At 48.1% G+C, this 20,366-nt stretch overlaps 1 protein-coding gene across 3 annotated transcripts in view; it reads right to left on the bottom strand.

Annotated features, from left to right (window-relative positions):
* Positions 1–10,374: 10,374 nt before the first annotated feature.
* Tk2 (thymidine kinase 2) overlaps positions 10,375–20,366 on the bottom strand; it is a 30,887-nt gene continuing 20,895 nt past the window's right edge. The window contains exons 7-10 of one of the 3 annotated variants that reach the window (XM_020174555.2): positions 16,560–16,648; positions 15,868–15,947; positions 13,919–13,999; positions 10,375–12,812 (exon numbers count right to left, since the gene is read on the bottom strand). In XM_020174555.2, coding sequence (XP_020030144.2) covers positions 12,714–12,812; positions 13,919–13,999; positions 15,868–15,947; positions 16,560–16,648 — 349 coding nt within the window. In that variant the 3' untranslated portion in view covers positions 10,375–12,713. The other 2 variants (XM_074055904.1, XM_020174558.2) reach the window with 2 other exon arrangements.

Genomic DNA, 20,366 nt, shown 5'->3' with positions numbered 1-20,366 from the left:
TACTATCTCAAAAAACCTGATACAAAGCAGGGCTGGTGGAGTGGCTCAAGTGATAGAGCACCTGCCTAGCAAGCATGAGGTCCTGCATTCAATCCCCAGTACCACACACACACACACACACACACACACCACCACCACCACCACCAACAACAACAACAACAACAACAAAAACATCTCAAACCTGTCATCTCATTTTTTAACTTTTTAAACAGTTTTATTGGTATAGAATAGTTGGACAGGGGGGGTTCCCTGTAACATTTTCACATCTTCGTACAATGTACCTAGGTTTTGCACATCCCCTCCATCATTCTCCCTCTGACCCAATAACTTCTTAAAGTTTTCATCTAGTCCCACCTCATAATACCTCACAACAGGGTATAAATTTCAGCATGAGTTTTAGTGGAGACATTCAAACTATAGAGGGACCACAAGCCAAGGAATGCAGGCAAGCTTTAGAAACCAGAAAAGGCAAGGAAATTAATTCTGCCTGAGACCCTCCAAAAGGAACCAGTCCAGTGAGACTGATTTTGAACTCTGACCTCTGAAATCACAAGATAATAAATCTGTTCACTTTAAACACACTACATTTATAGACACTTATTACAGCAGCATTTGGAAGCTAATACACTTAGGCTATAGTCCCAGTTCTTGCTGTCCTTGCCTCAGTATCCTTCTTTGCGAAAGGGAGAAAGGAAGGTTTAAATGAGTTATGGCAGAGGCCTCTCTGCTGTGACATTACCCTCTCCCCCTGCTCTCCCACAGTGCTCTGCTTTGGCCTGACCTATGTCTTCAGTTCAAGAGGACATACATGAGGAAACCAAGAGGTGACCAGGTTTGACCCTTTAGACTAGCTACTTAATCCTTCTGAGGTTCAGAATGGGCTAATGTGTGTGAAAGAACCCATACTGGACACAGACTGACTCATCCAGAAGAGTCTCAGATGTGAGGGAGGAGGGAAGAAGGAAGGGAGGGAAAGAGGGAGGGAGGGAGAAGACCAGGTGACTCCTGTGCAGGAGTGCCCATTCTTGGCTCCATTCATCAGAGGCAGTGGCCCTTGCTCTGGGCAGCTGCTGGGGGGCAACCCTGCCCATGTCTTTGGGCACTGATGTTCTGGAGTTCATCTTTGTCAATCTGCTTCTGCTTCCCCGAAGGAAGAAAATCAAGTTCCTGAGTAGGCACTGCCATGCCACTAAGCAAGGGCACCACAGGCAGGGGCTGGGCTCTGCCTTATAGGGAGAAGCACGACCCACACACCCACCAACACTGGTCCCATTTGGCAGTGGGAGAAACTGAGGGCTGAAGAGGTGAATACAACTTGTCAGCAGTTAGCAAGTGGCACAAAGACTCCTGCCCACTGTAAGACACCACTGTCTTCCAAGAGGAGGAGCAAGACCTCATAAACACTAAGGTACAGTCTGGCTTTGGAAAGAAGCTGGGGGGCTTTTGTCTCTCCCCTCCAGCCCCAGCCCCAAGTGCTGGGCTGGGAGCCAGGACACCTAGGATTTTACCCCAGCTCAGTCATCTTGCTGTGTGACTTGCAAGGTCCTGTTCTGTCTTTGAACCTCAGTGTCCTGCTCTGTGTATGGGACACAGGATAACATGATCATGTGCCAGGCTTTTCTTCAAGCGCCCTCACTCACCTGCTGCTCACGAGCTTCAGAGTCCCTGGGCATCTGCCCTTGGTCCTGCCTGGCCCAGCCTCTCTCAGCCACTCTACTGAGGCCTGTCACAAACACCCTTGCTTGCTCTGGAACTTTGCCTACTAGGTGTGGCCCATCTAAACACACACTGGACACTATGCTGAGTAGGCTGGGCTACAGGGCCACCTCTATGGCTGACATTTTTCTGACCCAATTGTCAGTGAACAGGACACCAAGCAGATGGCATTTGAGATCTTCCTGGACAAAGTAACATGTGAGGCCACGCTTGGAAGTACAGGCACGCAGATCCTCAGGCCAGGCACAGAGAAGCTGGCCAGACCTCACATCAGGCACAGCTCCAGGAGAAGGCTGATAAAGGTCTTTGGCTCCAGGAGCTAGGGGCTGCAGGAAGGCCTCTCAGGAGGGTGGGGTCCATCAGGGCACTGACTAGGGACACTGCCATCAGAGACTCCTGCCTGTGGCTCCAAGCTTGCTGGAGATCTCAATAACCCCTGATAGTCTCCTCAATGGACCCTTGGTCCTCCCACCCCCATCTCCTGGCACTGGACCAGTACACACTCAGACAGTGAGTTCCTCACTTGCTACAGTGGCCTGGTCCTCACCATACACCCTTGTTCCTGAAGAACATTTTCCTGAGCAGCCTGAGGGAAACCCAACTCCAAGGCTCAGCCCCAGCCCCTGGCCCTTCCTCAGGAGACTTGGCCACCCTCTGGGGTAGCAGCAGTCAGCAGTCTCTGTCCCTGACGCAGCTTGTGAGAGCCCAGAGGTCACCATCCCAATCTAGTTCTGGCTGACACCAGGTCTCCAGTCTCTCCAAGGCAGTCCTTAGACCTGAGGCCAGAAGCACAGCCAGGCTGTGGTTGAGTACTGACATGGGCCTGGCCCCTCAAGTGCCTCATCGAAGATGGACAAGCTCTGTGTGTCTCTTCCATGTTCTTGGGCCCCTAACTCTGGCAGGCCACCCTTGGCACCTTCTCCAGCCCTAGGGTTAAGGAGAATGGACAACTAGGGCCTCGTGTGGGGGCCAGAGCCAGCTGGTGATGGTGGCAGTCCAGATAGTAGGGTCACTCAGCTCTGGCAGTCTACCAGGCCCCTTCACCTGTATGAGAGCTGCCCAGCACTCACTATGTCGCCCTGTGGCAGGGGGCTTGAGAGGGGGAGGGGCATAGGACTCAGCCGAAGGTGCCAGTTCCCACCCAAGGACACCATCCAGCAATGGTTGAGGGTGTCACCCCTGGATGTTACAGTGGCAGACTGTCTGCTAGAAGGTGACCATGGAGGGAGAGTGGCTAGCTCTAGGACGGGGAAGGGAAGACTTGGAAGAGGATGGCAGGGAGCAGGAGGAGGCCTGTCAGGCACAGGAACCAGTCTGCTAACCCCACTGGTCTCAAACCCCAGCATTGCCACTTACTGACATGACTCTGGGCAACTCACTCCATCTGGCTGAGCCTTGTTCTCCTCACTTGTGCTCAGACCTGTCTTGCAAGAGGCTGGTAAGTGTTAGTGGGTGGCGGGGGTGCACAGCACCCATTAGTGCCTGGCCCAGGAAAGGGCCCCTCAAGGAGGCTTCCAGTCCCCTCCACATCCCAGCTCAGTTGTGTGACCTCGGGTGGGTCATCCAGCATCTTTTAGTGGCAACTTCCCTCAGCACCAATAAAGCCCAATTCACCTGAGATAGTGCAGAATAAAGCAGAGCAGAGGCTGGGCACAGTGGCTCATGCCTGTAATCCTAGCTACCTGGGAGTCAGAGATTGGGAGGATTATGGTTCAAGACCAGGGGTAGAAGGGCCTACCCAACCTCTAGGTACGGGGAAGCAGAGGCACTTGCCTGTCATCTCAGCTACGTGAGGAAGCACAGACAGGAGGATCGCGGTCTACCCACCCGGGACACAAAAAGAGCCCCTATCTCAAAAATAACCAATGCAAAAAGGACTGACAAAGTGGCTCAAGTGGTAGAGTGCCTGCCTGGCAAGTGTGAAGTCCTGAGTTCAGCCCCTAGTACCTCCAAAAAAATAGAGTAGAGATGTAAGACAAGCAGATATGGAGTGTACCCTTAATTGCTTCAAAGTTCCCTACTAGCCTCCCTTTTCTCCCAGCCAGCTTCTGATGGGAGCTCTCCTGCCTGCTATCCATCCAGAGCCAGGGCTCCACCCACCTGGACTGCGGAGATCAAGGCTGAGCCTCAAAGGGGGGCACTCTCTCCACCAGCCCCCATCCATGCACTCGCATGTGCACACATGGTTACATCCAGGCCGTGCACACCCACACACACACGCACACACATACACACACCCTTAGGTATTCCTTCCAGCCTTTTTTCTATATACACATATACTAAAAATTGGGGGTTGTAATATTCATGTTTTGTTCTGCTTTTCTTTCCCAGGAAAGGAGTTATTTTAACTAATTTCACACTTAAAAGAATAGTTGTAAAATAGTACAGAGTTCCTTCATGTCCTCCGCCCTGCCTCCCCTGGAGTTCACATCTTATAGGACCACAGTATAATTATCAAGAATGGAAAATGAGGATTGGCACAGCACTATTAACTGCACTAAGTCTTTGGATCAGTTGTTTTGTTGGATGTCCCTCAATTTTTGTTTCTTTCTGATGTTTTCTTTTTGCATGATCCTCCTGCCTCAGTCTCTCAAGTACTAGGCATGACCACCATGAATGCTATTTTCTTATTATTGGGGTGAAGTTATGCATTTTGACAAGAATACTACAAAAAATGATACTGTTTCCTTCTATGTGCATCTTATCAAAGGGCTCATGATGTCAATTTGTCTCGTTACTGGTGGTATCTTGGTCCCTTAATAAGCTGATGTTCGCCAGATTTCTCCACTGCCACGTTACCTTCTCTTTCTACTTGGTAAGTGGAGTGGGGAATGTACTCTGAGACTATGCAAATCCTTGTAAACACTAATCTTAGCATTCACAGGGAAATCTCATCTGCAGTATTTTTTACTTGTGGTGTTTGTCTAATGGTAATTCTCTATTCTCTTTCCTTTAGGTCCCCTACTCTCCAATTTTCTTATTTATTACCTAATTGTTATAGGGGTTTAGTCTATGGGTTAAAATCTGGTGCTATCATTTATTTTGCTCCTCAAATTAGTCCAGTTTTGGCCATTGGGATCTTCTTTTAGGTGAGCCCCATGGCCCTTTGACAATGTCCCCATCTTTTTTTCTTTCTTTCTTGCAGTGATGGGGTTTTAATTCAAGACTTCATGCTTGCTAGCAAGAACTCTAGCACTTGAATCACATCCCCAGAACTCATCTTGGTTTTGAGCACTTCTTTACTTTCCAGCTCCATGAGATGTCCCAGACTCATCTGGTGATTTCTCTGTGAAATCAATCACTTCTCCTGGGAGTCCTGATTCCTTTATTGGACAGCAGTGTTTAGACATGAAGATCTAGGTGCCAAGTGTGCTCACTATCAGTGGGTACACTGCCTGTAGGCCCACTCAGGGAACAGTGAGAAAACATGTATACACTAACTGTGCTTGTGTACACATCTCTCTACTCTGTACCTGTCTAGGCAGTCTTGAAACCATAAATTTATACTCATGCCTCTGATTCTAATCCACCACCACAGGGTTTATTTTAGTCTTTCCCTTTATATTTTCTTTTTCCAACAGTAAGAAACCTGGTGCTCATAGTCTGTAGTCTACCAACTTATTTGTTCAATTCTAGTAACGTAGTTTCAGAAGTGCTAACTCACTCCCCTGGTGAGGAACACTTTGGGGGAGCCGAAGAGATATCCCTGCATCGAGGTTTTATTCATCCATATATTTTCAGTACCATGTGATTTGTTTTTATGTTTGGATCCCTAACCACTGGTGTTTATCCTTGGGTATGGTATAAGATATGGATCTATTTCTATTTTTTTCCATATGATCACCCTGTCAACTCAGCACCATAGCCTACCTTTAGGGGCTAGAGGTATGGATCAATTGGTACAGTGCTTGCCTAGCAACCCCAAAGCCATGAATTCAAACTCCAGTACACCAAAAAAAAAAAAAAAAAAACTTAATAAAAACCCACCTTACCCGCCTTGACTTGAAATACTAAATTTCAACTTTCACTTGGGTCTATTTCTGGGCTCTCCATTCTATTCCATGTGCCTATACCACACTGTTTTAATTACAGAGGTTTTGAAGTGTGTTTTAATGGCTAGTTGCCATCATGCTTTTTAATTTTTTATTGGTTTCATGATTATTTCTGCATGTCTTATATAAACTTAACCATAACATATCTGACTCTATACAAGAGTCTGTGGTGCTCTTATTAAGGTTGCATTGATGGCTGGCTCAAGTGATGAGTGCCTGTCTAACAAGCATGAGGCCGAGTGCAAACCCTAGTGCCGCCAAAAAAATTTTAAAAATTTAATTTGTAAATTAACTTACAGAGAACTAACATCATTATATCCAAGAATGGGAGAGAGGGGTCTTTACCTTTTTCATCTTATTTAGTGTCTTTCAGAAGTGTTTCAGCATTTTCCCATATAGTTTTGCACCTTTCTTGTTAAATTTATTCCAGTGTTTAATCATCTTTGCTGCTATGGTAAGTGGGATTTTCACTAGCATTGTGACTTCTGCTCATTGTCTGTGTATGTCACTTTTATATACTGTCACTTCACTGAGATTTTATCATACTGGTTTTATCATTGAGACTTTGGGGAATATTACTGTAAAGCGATTAATTCTATAAACCAGACAGGGCTGTTGAGGCTGGAATCTGAGTGAGGGTTTCCTCAGGGATGTGGGTCAGCTGTGAGGAACATGGCTCATGGGAAGAGGGTAAATGGCTATCCTGTTCACCAGGGTAGGCCTGGCACAGGTAGTGTCTGAGAAGCAAGGAGAATCACCTGCTTAGGAATCACCTGGGGCCTCCAGGCCAAGGGAACAGCTGACAAGGATGCAGAGACAATGTCTCCCCATAGCCCTGGTGGAGAAGCATATTCCAAAAATGTAAAGCAAGTCTCACTACCTTGGCTTGTGAGGTCACCAATAACAACTTTCCCTTCCAGATATCTCACCAGTGAAAGTGCAAGAAAGTCTGGTCATTTCTGAGGCCAAGCACAGAGTGCGGAGGGGATTAAAAGGAACCAGGTAGACCCTCTCGGTTATCCATTTAACTTGCCCCTTCCTAAGTCTGTACAGAAATAGAACACTAGTGTCCACGAAACAAAGCAAGAATAGCAAAGTGGTATGACCTGCCCGAGGTCTCACAGCCAATTATCAGGAAACTGGGACCCCAGCCCGTTATGACCCCAAAGCCCAAGCCCCATCCACAACACCAAGTGGATCTCAAAAGGCAAGAGTCATTGCTCACTGCTCATTTTTCTAGGCATTTCCTAGACTTGCCAAGTTCTGTCCATCCTTGGCCACTGATAAGTCTGTTTTGTGCGTTAAGGTAAAGGTAGGGTAAGAGGTCACCTAACTCACTGAGAAACAGGTCTTCCAAGAAAAGTGACTGCAGACTATCAGTGTATTGTGTAAGGAACCCCAGGGCCTCATTAGTACAAAAAGAGGTGTCTGTGTCAAGGGCTCGAGAAGCAGCCCAGTCTCTGCCAGTCTTCCCTTGTGCTACAGAATTCTAGGTGTGGAACTAGAGATCCATGAAAAGTGGGAACATTTAAAAAGAAAAGAAAGGCCAACTTTTTTCCCACTAGTATGTAATTGCAGAAATGATACGAGCACTTTTCAGAGGTACAGATCTGAGGGTCAGCCTGTTCCTAACTAGTCAGTCAGGATGGTGCCTGAGTAATTTGTGAGACAGTGCATCCATTTGAGGACATGGAAAACAGGGGTTACTGAGCCCACTAACTACATCTCAGCCTAGATCTTCCAGGCGTATTGACTGAACTAACATTTACTGGTCAGTCACTTGCTACATACCAGACCCTGGTCCGGGCCTATTCCACATGCGTCAGAACTCTGAGAAGCAATGCTGTAATTTAACAGGTAAGACAGCCAGGACTCATGAGAGGTTGAATAACATAGCAAGGTTTCCTTGGAGTCCTGGATAACTGGTTCTAGAACGCATAAAGCTAGAGAGGTGTTTCTCAAAAAGAAGGTTCCTGGACCAGCAGCCTCATCATCACTTGTAAAGTTCCACCTCCAACCATGGGCTAATTTAGAAACTGTGAGGGTGGGACTCAGCATTCTACATCCTAACAAGCCTTGTGTGACTAGGATGTCCCAAAGTCTGAGAACCAAGGAGCTTCAGATCCCTCCAGCACAGAAGCCAGGAGCCATCAGCAGCTGCAAACATCTATAGCACTGCTTCCCAAAGTGTGGTCCAGCAAAACGAGTGCTCAGGAAACTGTTAATGGGGTCTCCAAATCAGGAGTTCCACCAGCAAGTAAGTTTGAGGGCCCCTGCCTTTAGTTTAACAAGTGTTTTTATTGTGAGGCCCCTTGAGTTTTATTTAGGCTAGTGTGCCTTGTGCATGTGAGAGAAAGGACACAGGTGGTTTCCCAAACTTCTGTGCCTCCAGATGCTTTCTCAGAGCACCAATTAACTATCCCCCAGGATGCCCATGGTCCAAAGAGCCCAGACTGGTCAGCACCAGTCTTGAAGAAAAAGCGAAGAAATACAGAAATTCAAATTCGAGATCACTTCTGTGAAGAGCAGTAAATGCCAGCACCCGTTGAACTCTACGAGACAAGCTTTCTCTTCCCTTCTGTTTAATAACAGCTTTAGCCAAGTTCCTGGCCTTATGTAAACCAAAGGAAAACAAAATGCACTCCAGCCTCAAGTGAAATGCAGGACTGGGGTGATTAGGAAAAAGAAAGTTAGTGCCAGAGACCATGGGCCTTCAGTGAGCAATCCTGTACCACATCCCAAAGGTTCAGGTGGCATTTTTATATTCTGAACAATGTAGCAGACATGTTCAAGAGCCCATGTTATTTCACTAAGTAACTCTTTGAGGTGGATAAGCCAGGGGTTGATATTCATTCTACAGATACGTAAGCTTTTGAAGTAAGCGCCCACCCGACCCCAGGGCTCTAGGAAAACAGAGGGAGTCCAGGTTCAGCAGCACCCTGAAGGCAGACAGGGTTTAGAAATATCTCATACCTGCTCTGAGAATTGAACACCATCGCCCTCCCTGATACTGAGAGTCTGGGGCATACAGAGGAGTATTTTTCTGATGGATGTATTCCCATTATGGAGGGCAGGTCTCCTCTAGGAGAAGGGCTCAGATGGAAATGAAAGTAGCAGGAAGAGAAACTGAAAGGCAAAAACAAGCTAGGTGACATCATTTCCCAGAGTCCACATCACTAATTCTTGAATTTGGTCACTCATGTCAAAGGAAGAGTCCTCATCACTAATTCTTGAATTTGGTCACTCATGTCCAAGGAATGATGACTCACTCCTCCTGGGCTATGCCTGGCATGAGAGGCAGGCTGAGCCAAGGACATCATAGCACAAGGTGGACAGGGTGACAATGATGTGGGACCCTGAGGGCACCAGGAGCTGATGCCAGATGATGTGGCCCAGTCTATGGCTGTCAATTTCTCTCTTGTGTTCCTCCTACCAAAGTCTCTAGAAGTTCTGTCATCTCAGATATGCCTGTGGAAAGGGTCATTATCCAAATATGAATTAAGGTAAGAATGGGGAGCACTGGCTCTGAGGCAGGCTATCAACAAAAAAAAAATCCACCATGGGACTCCCTTCTCAACAAACTGATATCCTCATGCTAGACTTTTTTCACTACTCCTCCTAGCTTAGCCCTGAGTCATCTCTAGAGCAATAAATCCCCTGAGTTGTAAATCCCCTGGCGGTCGTAAATATCATTGCAAGATAGTGTCCAAAGGGACACCTCTGAGCCTGGCTTGCCTGGAGAAAACAAAAAAACAAAACAAAGGTCTGCCCCCAATTTGACCTCTTAGGAAAAGTCCTCTACTTAAGACCTTATGGATATTGGCCACATCTCATACCTACAATTAAAGACCTGGAAATTAGCATAAGCACTGTGCAGAATACCCCATACTATGTGATAAGGCTGTGTTAATTAAATCTGCCAACCTCCCTAGCCCCAACCTAAGGACTTTCTTACCTTACAACTTATAAATTGGGCTTAAGCAAAGAGATCAATGCTTCTATGCCACCTGGCAGGAGCCCACCACTTCTCTTACTTTCTTTCCTTTTCTTTCAGTAAAGTTTTGCAATTTGTGTCTCTGTCCAGTTCTCTGTTCAGGTGACACAAGAACTTGGGATCTTCTGGATGAGTGTCTTCTTAGAGCACTCAGCCCGATCACAGTCCCACTGCCAACATTGGCCCACAAAGTCCCATTGGCTGCCATCTTTAGATAGGCTCCTGGAAAACAGAAAGCCAAGAACCTGGAAGTGGAACTGCCTGGAACAGGAAACAGAAAGGAAGAGCTGGATGGTGATGGCCACAAAGCCCTGGACCTGTACACACTTTTTTGTTGTTTGGGGGACTGGGGTTTACACTCAGGGCTTTGCACTTGCAAAACAGGCACTCTACTTCTTGAGTCATACCTCCAGTCCGTTTTGCTATGGTTATTTTGGAGATATGGTCTTGAGAACTATTTACCTAGGCTGACCTCAAACCTGGATCATCCTGATCTCAGCCTCTCAAGTAGCTAGGTTTACAGGGATGAGCCACTGGTGCTCAGCTACACATACTTTTCATGTGAAAGAGAAGGATATTTATAACTTGTTTTTAAATCACCAGATACATGAAATATTTTAATGGTTTTAATAGCATGGTACGTAAGTAAAACAAAAAACTTAAATATGAATTGAATCTCACTAAAAATAAAACTGAAAGAAAATATGTATATTATTTGATAATTTTTAAAAAATTCATAGGAGTCAAAGCAGCCTAGGCAGCTCTGGATATACTGACATAGATCCTCAGCCTCAGAGTAAGAACAGGGTGAATCCAATATGCTTGGATGCCAGCTTCTGCCATGATTCTCTTAGCCATTTCTGGGAGGCTCTCAGGAGGCCTCCTTGTGTCTAAGAACTAGTCCCTGTCATGTCTACCATGTGCCATCTGCCCTTTTCCAGCCCAGGTTCATGGCAACGTTGGGAACCACTTCATGACACATGCTTCCACCAGTCCCCGTCACACAAGACAGCAGTCCTTGTACAAGCTTGGCTCTGGCTGTTTCAGGTGTGATACCTGGGATGGGAGGTTTGGCAATCAGCCCCAACCACTGCTCTCCAAGATGCCAGAGTGTGAGGACAAGCAGGCTTCTCTGGACCCTTACACAACATATTAAGAAACATGGTGTAGTGCGGGGGGAGGGGGGATCTAATAAAAATTATAATAATAAAAAAAGAAACACGGTGTTTAAAAATAAGAACACATTATCTTACTGGCAAAAGGATATCGCAGGGACTATTTGGAATTGTCACGATGAATCCCCCTGTACAAGAAATATATCTTAATAAAAATGGAAAAAAATGTTTAAATAAAAAAGGATATTGCACGGAGCTAAAGTCACTAGCATAAGAAGCACCTGAAAATTAACGCCAGGGTTCAAATGAAAGATTTACTGCCTTCCACTGAGCTAGAGAAAAATGACGTTTCTCCCAAAACAGATGCTCTACCTCAGTTGAGGGGGAAGTACTGGACTGCTCATTTACAAATTCCCAAAGATGGCCCCAGTATGTCAGGTTTCCTGAACGAAGGAACCTGCCTTCCTCAGTTTTCTGGTTAATCACCAGCATTTGGGCTGCAGGTGCTGCTGGACACGATTCCCCTATCCCACTGTGCTGCTGTCCCTTCCTCATCCTGCTGACAGGGCCCAAAACTGGCTCAAACAGAAAGGACCTGGAATCCTTGACCACTTAGCACCTGTTGATAGAGTGCCACGTGCACAGGTGTCCATATTTAGCATTGGGGGAACTGCATTTGCTGTATTTCTCCAGAGTTCACAATAACCCCTCCTGTGCTTGTGCCCAGTTTTCTTGGGGCACTCTCCACCCACCTCCAGAATACCAGAAGCTGCAGTGTATCAAGAGCCTTTGTTGGCCAACCTTGACTTTTCCATTCAGACTGTCCATAGAGAGAAAGTTCTTCCTTTCTTTTGTTTCCCACTTGGTTCATGACGTATTGCCCCTTCAGTGCACCATTATAGCTGATCCAATGACAGTGTCATGCTCTATGACCTGTTAGGTCCCCTTGCATGCAAAAACATTCCAAAACACTTGTGGCCATTTCTCTCTCTCCCTAGGTCACAAATGCTCAGTCATTCTAAGGGCAAAGCTCCTCACATGAGGACATGAGGGGGTGAGGGAGTGAGGGAGCCTTGGAAGCCAGGGCAGGCTGCTCCTGGCCTTGCTTGGAAACAGTCAAAGTGTCCAGGCCCCAAATCCTACTTCCTGACATGGAAATGGTGACTGCTGGGCTGCACCTTCATCCCTAAGGAGACTGGGCACCATTCAGGAGCTGACTTGGGATTCTTCTGCAGCCACTGAAGTCCAGATGATGGAGGGGTGGAGGCTGCAATGCCTACGTCAGGAAGCCACAGACCACTTGGCTTGAGCCAAACAGCACGGTTTTATGGAAGTCTACAATGCTGGCTGTCTTTGAGAACTGCTCAACAATCAGAAGCTCAGATCAGCTCCACGCACTGCCAGCTCTCCCCATGAAGGTGCAAGGGGCGGCAACAGGAGGCAGGGCTGTGGGGAGTGGTGCTCAGGAAGAGGCAGCCTGTCCAGTGGAACCTGAACCTGAGCTTCAACTCCTCACCTGGGATGTAAGACTACTACCCCACCCCACCCTGCCAGGTGGTCTGAAAACACCCAGCACCCAGCATGATGCAAGCGTCCTTCCTCAGGGCTTCCATGGAGGGACCCAGTGGGAAGCCACCAGGGGGAATGTGCAGCTGCAAACACCAAAGGGCCAGCAGACAAACCCACTGGTCCCATGGTGAAGACACCGACCAAGTGGAAAAGGTCATCAGAAAAATAAATCTGGCCAAATAAGAGGCCCTGGTAAGAGATTTTTTCAAATTGCTCCTGATAGCTAACGGGTATTTTCCTGGCATGGTCCTGCAGACTTTTCCCATCCTACGGGCCACGCTTCCAATTCTCAGGAGTAAACATCCAGGCCCGGTTTTGTTCAAAGAGCTGTAACATTTTCTCCATGCTGTGGTCAGCATCGATCACCTGGAGTGAAACACACAGGTTACAGAGGAAGCAGGAGAGGCAGAGAAGCACAAAGACGCAGGCAGATAGAAAGGAAAGGAAGGTCAGGGCCAAAGAGCGCCTCCCCCTCCCCCATCTAGGGCAGTCTACACTGAACGAGATTTTTGCCTAAGACGTAACAGTTGTCCTTGTAGGGAGCTCATGAGTGCTTTTTCCTTCTTGGGTTTTTGTTTTTGCTTTTTTTCCCAATGCTGGGGATAAAATCCAGAGCCTCATAGCAGCATTCTACCACTGAGCTATATTCCCAACCCCTTCTCATTGTTCTACAGTCTCCAATTTTTTAATAATTGGGGAGGAGGTGGATTTTAAAATCCCCCACAGTAATTTGTCCCTATGCTAGTGTCTGTGCAGGCCAAGGCCATGCATGAAAGCAAGTGGTCCTCCATTGTATGACAACAATCTCAGGTCCTGACTACCTGCCTGGAGAAATGGGAACAGCACATCAGAACACTGGGGATGGGCAGCACGAAAAACTGACTGGAACAGACACATTGGTACTCATTAGAAATGGCACATGTCAGCAAGAGAAAGGAGAGTTATCATGAAAAGCCAACACAGGAATTCAAAGACAGCAGTAGTCTGGGCAAACAGTCCTGCGCACCTTGACACCTCCCAAGGGCATCACTGTGTGACAGCCCAGAGCAGCCACTGATGTTCCTTCCAATAGCCTTGAGTCACAGAACAAAAAGGTGAGCTGAAGCTGTATCATCTCTGAAGAAGGAAGGTCACTGCAAAGGGACCATGAAAAAGGACCAAACCCAAACCCAGATGCAGATGCTTTAGGCATCTGGGGTACTTGTTCGTGGCTGATGCTGGATAAGTGACATGTTACTGAGATCCCAAGCTATCATGGCACTGGGACAGAAAGCCTTCTCTCGAGTCTGTCTGAGTCACTCTGAGACTCAGTCCAAAAAGGGAGACTGAGAAAGAAAGAGCCCTTTCCAGCCTTCCCACCTTCCTCCCTACAAATCCTTGCGTTCTGAGGGACTGGGACCATCTGCAGACTGGCTGACACCCTAGGCACCCATCCTTGTAGAATTCTTCTGCCCTGTGAGGGAGAGACTTACCAGAACAGGGGCCGCAGCTGGGAAGAGGCCTCCTGTGATGAGCCACTCCTCATAGAGGCGGTGAACAGCATCCAGGTACTCCTGCAAGGGAGACATAAAGGCATGGGCTGCTAGGATCAGGAAGGGGAGCAAAGTTGCTTGGTGACAGGCTTCCCAGACCTAGGCAGCCTCTGCACCCACCTGCCAAGAGAACTGCAACTGTCTCCTTGCTACTTCCACCCCCAGACCACTCACGTCATAGAGGGACCCTGCAGACCATGAAGAGCACCACCTGCAAGAAGCCTGGCAAGGTGCAGCCTGAGGGGAAGGGGCACAGACACCCTGCAAGCCATGGGTTCCTCCACACTGAGCAGCCCTGTACGCATGCACTCTGCAACAATCGGCTAGCAAGTGCAGGCCACCGATGGGCACCTCCCCAGCTGCGTTCTACCTGCCATCCCAGAAGCTCTTGTGTAAACTGTGCTACCCCTTTTCACCTGCCACCAAGCTCTCCCTTGGCACCAGTCACGTTTAGCCCATAGGCCTTATCAAAATTGTTAAGTCAACCATTTGAATAATGGCTTCAAAGGACTCACTGTGGCATTTCTTGTGAGCATCTGGGTCACTGCACAAAGCTGCCATGCCCCAAAAGCATGGCCCAGCTGGGCTCTGCCCTCAGCTCTCCATTCTCCTATTGCTCCTGGCTCTGGGACTTCAAAGGAGCTCCCCAGAGTGAGGTCCCAGTTTTCATGGCTCAAATGTGCCTTGCTGGCCAAGGGCAGGGATTGGACAAGGCTTTCAGGGCCCCCAGTGCAGCCCATCCTGAGTCCAGAGGCCCATAATGTCCACTAAATGCTTGCCCCACATCTGTCTTTGCTCCCCTGGTGAAAGCTGCTCACGTGAGGCAGTCTGTTCAATATTAACTGAGCAACTACCAGGTGCCAGGCCCCAGCTCACTGAGAACACGAAGGAGATAAAAAATCTGAAAAATCTCATAGTTAAGTCAGGGTTGGAGAGTAATGGCATAAACAAATACTGTCAGTATACTGTCCTAAGGGCCGTCTCAGTAAGCATAGGGGCAGGGGAGGTACAATGGACAGGAGGTCAGGGAAGACTTCCTGGAAGAGGTGACATCAGAGCTGAACTTTTAAAGCAAAGGAAACCACTGTGCACATTTACATAACTCTACGGTGTGTGGCAGGGCGGCGGGGGGGTGGGGTGGAGGGGGAGGGGTGTCACAGAAAGGAGAGCAGGGAGTAGAAGAACAACGCCAGAGAGGCTACAGGCCACGTGGGATCCTGAAGACCATGCTATATACAGTGGGGAACTGCAGACAGCAGTGAGGCCCTGACAGGTCTCAGACTGAGGAATTGCATGAGTGGTATTCTGTGGTGGAAATTTCACCCAGGAAGGGGGTTAGATTTTGGAGGGAGATTTGGAGGGTGAAGGACCAGGGCAAGAAGAACAGACCAAGCCTGTTGCGTAAGTCCCAATTAGATTGATGTGGCCAGAAAGCCAGAACCCTGTGCTGTGCAGATTCTACCAAGCACTAAGCACCATACCCACGCTGAGCACTGTGCTAAGTAAGCACTAGATGCGGCAGGGAGTGAAAGGCTCAGTCCTGCCCTCCTGGAACTCACATGCTAGTAGGATCCAGAGGAGACACAGAGCCAAAGTTTTCAGGAGGAGGGGCAGACAAGCCATGGCCTTGCCAAGGCAGGAAGAGGAAAGGATGCCATCAGGTGGGGCAGGAAAGAATGCCTCTGAGCACAGGGGTACAGAAGATGGAGCCAGGAATCATGGGAAGTGGAGTAGCTCTGACATCTAAAAGGGCTACAGCCCCAGAGGAAGTCAGAGTCCCCTCTCCCAACCTCCTCCACTCTCTGTGGACAACTGCATGATGGTGTCATGGCAGGAGGAACTGGGGAGGGGAAGTGGCTGGGGTGGAGGTGGCTTCCGGGTGGTCTTACCAGTGGAATGACCTTCTCCTCTTCCCTGCACCTCATCTTTAATCTCTGGTAACAGATCTCAGGAGTGGTCCGGAGATAAACTGAGGTTAAAAAATACACGTGGCACTGATTGCTCTATCATGGGTTGGGAGTAAAAGCCAGGGAAGGCCTAAGGGCCCAGGATGGAAAACAGCTGCTTCGTCGAGCAGGAGAACCACACACTAGGGGCCAACTCTCAGCTCCACCACTGGCCAGCTGTGTGGCCAACATCCATCTTGACCCCTATCCCCCAAGTCCTGTTTCCTGTCTATGTCCCCATCCCATGGGGCCACTGTGAGCCTGAAAGCAATTCCATCCATGGACAGAACTTGGCACGAGGTCTGGCATGCCAAGAGCCTCTGTAAATGTCCAGATTCTGTCTGTCCCCATCCTTCACAACCCAGAAAATCTATCAAATCCCAATGGACTCAGCCTGGAAGCAGCTGGCCCAGGGGAGAGCAGCTTAAGGAACCAAGGCCAGGCTCTTCTCCATAAGAGCCCAGAAGCCCCAAAATTCTGTCTGCCTTTGGGGAAAGATGGAATTAACATGGGGAAGGAATCACCAATGGCAAGTGTCCCCTACCCCCACAGTCCCTGTGGGGCAAGGCCCTGACAAGCACATCCTGGCTGGTCCCAGGGGAGCCTACAGGTGGGGCAGGAAAATGCCCTCTTACCTATCAGATCCACCGACACCTGGATGTTCCTCACAATCCAGTCAAACCATTCGGACAGAACCACATAGTCCACTTCAGGCATCTTCCCACTGCAGTGAGAGTTGTAAGGATTTCACTCACTCATGAGAAACCTTCTGGGTTGTGCCATTCCCAGAAAAGGAGCCAGGGACAGCTTTTGTTGAGAGGACATCATCAAAAGCACTGTGCATAGTGTGATCCATACGATGGACATGAGGTGCTGACAGGACCCTGAGTATTCCTGACCTTTGCTATGCTGGGACGGTCTGCAGCACAGTGTGGCAAGAGCCATGGCACTGAGCAAGGGAGAACGCATTTGGAATTTGAACTCCAAGCACAGACATGGGCTTTAATGTTTGTCCCTTGGGAACGGAGGCAGCATTCAGGTTGGGAGATGATGGGCAAATCATTTTCACTCCTAGAAATTTCTTTTGTGAAAAGAACCATGAGGCTCACTACGGCATTATTAAAAATGAGAAACTAAGTCTTGGCCTATTTCTGTACCAGAAAAGCTTGCTGTAACTGAAAGATTGTCAAGTAATACTTAATGCCATGGAGGATGCCCAGAATCTAATGTTCAGTGAACACAGCAGGACATGAAACTGTGTACACAGCATGACCTCAACCAATTTTCAAAATACTCACTCACATGTTTTGAAACCACTAGAAAGAAAAACACCAAAATGTTTACAGTGCTTTTCTCTGAACTGTAGAGCTACAGGAGACATTTTTTTATTCTTTCTGTAGTTTCCAAATTTTAACAACATATTAGTTCACAAATCAGAGGGAGAGGAGCTAGAGGTGTGGCTCAAGTGGTAGACCACCTGCCTAGCAAGCACAAATGAGGCCCTGAGTTCAAACCCCAGTGCCACCAGAGAAGGGGGAAAAAAGTTACATGTGGATTTAAAAAAAAGAAGAAATAGGGGTAGGAAGCACTATTACATATATAAATTAAACATATAAACTACATTTAATATTACATATTAAAAAGCAAGGAAGGAAAGCCAAAAACAAAACGGGGGGAAGGAAGAAATAGCACAGGAATGAGGAGAGACCTGGCATCTGTTCTTGGCATTCCCAGGGGATCCTCTGCCCTCACAGGACCTATCCTGAGAGGACCTGGATAGGGAAGGCCGGGAATGGCAGCAGCTAGAGAGCATAAACCAGGCAGTAGGGGCCCTCACAGGCCCAGGAGAGGAATTCTCCCTTTTAACGTCCTGTCCTCTACCAGCGGCTCCATGTAAGAGCCACTCAGCACTGAGTGTGGCCAGTCTGACCGCAGGGAGAACGGATAAGTTCAGGTTGTGTGCAGGGAGGTCCTGAAGGCAAGGGGGGCAGGCAGGGCAAGGCATGGGAAGGGGCTTGTCCCAGCTCAGTTGTGGGCCAGCTCCGGCCCCATGGGGGAAGACGGAAGGAGGTGAGAAACTAGAAAAGGCATGAGGGAGATGCTCTGAGAGACCAAAGGCACAGCAGCCATGCTTTGGGGTCCAAACACGGAGCCTGACACAGACTGCAGAGGAACATTCTCCTGTTGTCCCTGGGACCACCAGGATACCCCCTGCAGAGCATAGTTGAGCCTGACAGAGTAGCAGGAGTGTATGGTGCCCAAGAGAACAGTAGGGCTAGTCATGAGCAGACCTCAGCAAGGTCACCAGAACAGAGGAACATGCAGGATGGCAAGCACACCAGAAAAACCTGAGAAAGCTGCAGAGGGTGGAGTGGGAGAAAGTCCTACAGCACTGCAGCGGGGACCCCAGCCAAAGGGCATGCAGTTAATGTGAGGACCTTGCGGCTGCTTCCCTGCCAGTCTTCCTCTTACCTCCTCTGGAAAAGCAGCCCACTGTACACAGGGCTTGTCCCTGAGTGCTTCAGGAAAGCCCTGAGATTTGGGAAGGCCCAAAGGAGCTAAAGGACCCCAGTGATGGGGTCATGAGCCAATCGTGCAGGTCATCTCCCCAGGATAGGGACCAGTAAGATGGGTGGACAGTTTGCAGCAAACTGCTGACAAGATACCCGCCCTTACTCCAACAAGCAAGTCAGAAGCCTAACAGTGCCACAACTATTTTGGCACCATGAGGGGATTATACTAAGAACAAAAACAAGACACACAGCAGGAAAATGCAGTGAATCAGAGCTATAGCCACTGAGTTAAACTGGCCCATTAACTGAGTCAATGACAGCCTCACTGCTCAGGCTACTTTGAGTCAGGATTCAAGTTACTTCAGCTAAGAATATTTGATGTTTAAGAAACCAACTGCCTGGGCGTGGTGGTGCAAGCCTGTAATCCTAGCATTTGGGAGGCTGAGGCAAGAGTGATACAGGAGTCAGGCAGGGAGTTAGGAAACCTGATGGCTGAGAATGATACCTTAGATGTTGATAATCACATCCTCGCCTGCTGATGTTAACAGAAGGACTTGTAACATACAGCAGGGTCTTGTTGACCACAGCCCCCATAGCCTGTGGCAAATGACAGCCCCAGTCCGACCACCTAAAGCCAAGAACTCCCCTTCCCAACATGTGGGAGGAGCAGATGACTCAAAACCCAGTCTCTGGAAGTTTTACAGGACTGACCACCCCTACATCCACAGATCCTACCAAAAGCTTGAGCTCTTCGGACCTCCAGGGCAGTGTTCCTTGATTCATTTTTCTTTTTCTTTTTTTTTTTTTCAGCAGTACTTGGGTTTCAACTCAGGGCCTCACACTTGCTAGGCAGGCTCTCCACCACTTGAGCCATGCCCCCAGTGCAGCACTCCTCCTTAAGTCTGCCCACTCTCCTATCTGGAGGGTGCACTTTTGCTTTGCTTTGCATTAATAAGCCTGCTCCTGCTTAAGTGTTTTCTGTGTCTGTCCTTGAATTCTTTCTCTGAGGAGACCAAGAACTTTCTTGTCCCCAGATCCAGTGATCCCAAACCCAGTAACATCAGGAAGATAGACTTCTAGGCCAGCCTTTAAGACTCTATCTCAAGAGAAACAAACAGGGTTGGGTGTGGCTCAAGTGGTACAGCACCTGCCTAGCAAGTGCAAGGCCCGGAGTTCAAGCACCAGTACCACTAATAATAACAATAATAATAATAAAAAAATTTTAAAACCAGCCAAACAAGAAGTTTCCAATGCTAATACTAGTGACTCTGTATGAATTGTTTCCTTTTGTTTTCATAAGCCCTTGTGAGGCTGTAACAGGTACTTAAGCAGCTTTTGCTACAAAGCACTGACTCCTAACTTGCATGTACATACTAACTAAAAACAGGAGAAAATCTTGGCATCCCTGCCTCCATTTTTGCATCTGTGTTCTTTTCTCTCAGCTGTTCTCTCTGCAGTCACTTTATAATCACTTTGGAATCCAGGAAGGACAGGACTGCCTGATAACATCTTCACAACTAGGGATGGAGGAAACTGCCCCCAAGGAAAGGAACCACAGAGCCTCCACAGGACAGACTGCCTGCCAGACAGCAATGATTTGTTCTTCTTAACTAGAGTACTCTCCTCAAGTGATGACAGTAATAACCACTTCTCCGGAACCCCTCCCAAAGCCAAGACTGAGATAATGATCAATGAGGCACATCTGTCATTAGGACTACTGATTGATTCATCATCACGCACAGCTTTCACGTCTGCCCAAATTCTTTGTCCATTTAAGCCAAAAGCTCACGTCTGTACCCTGAAGGTGGCTAAACATGGGCTGAAGAGCTCTCTTCCCGCGGCTGCCTGTGCCTTAGAATAAAGTTCCTTTCTCTGTCCTTAACCATCACTTGTTTCTTTATTTGACTTGTTTGGGCAAGTGGCCTGACC

The sequence above is a fragment of the Castor canadensis genome, chromosome 15, assembly GCF_047511655.1.
Source record: "Castor canadensis chromosome 15, mCasCan1.hap1v2, whole genome shotgun sequence".
NCBI lineage: Eukaryota > Metazoa > Chordata > Mammalia > Rodentia > Castoridae > Castor > Castor canadensis.
Note: the sequence above shows the minus strand (reverse complement) of the source record. Positions and strands in the feature narration are given on the sequence as shown.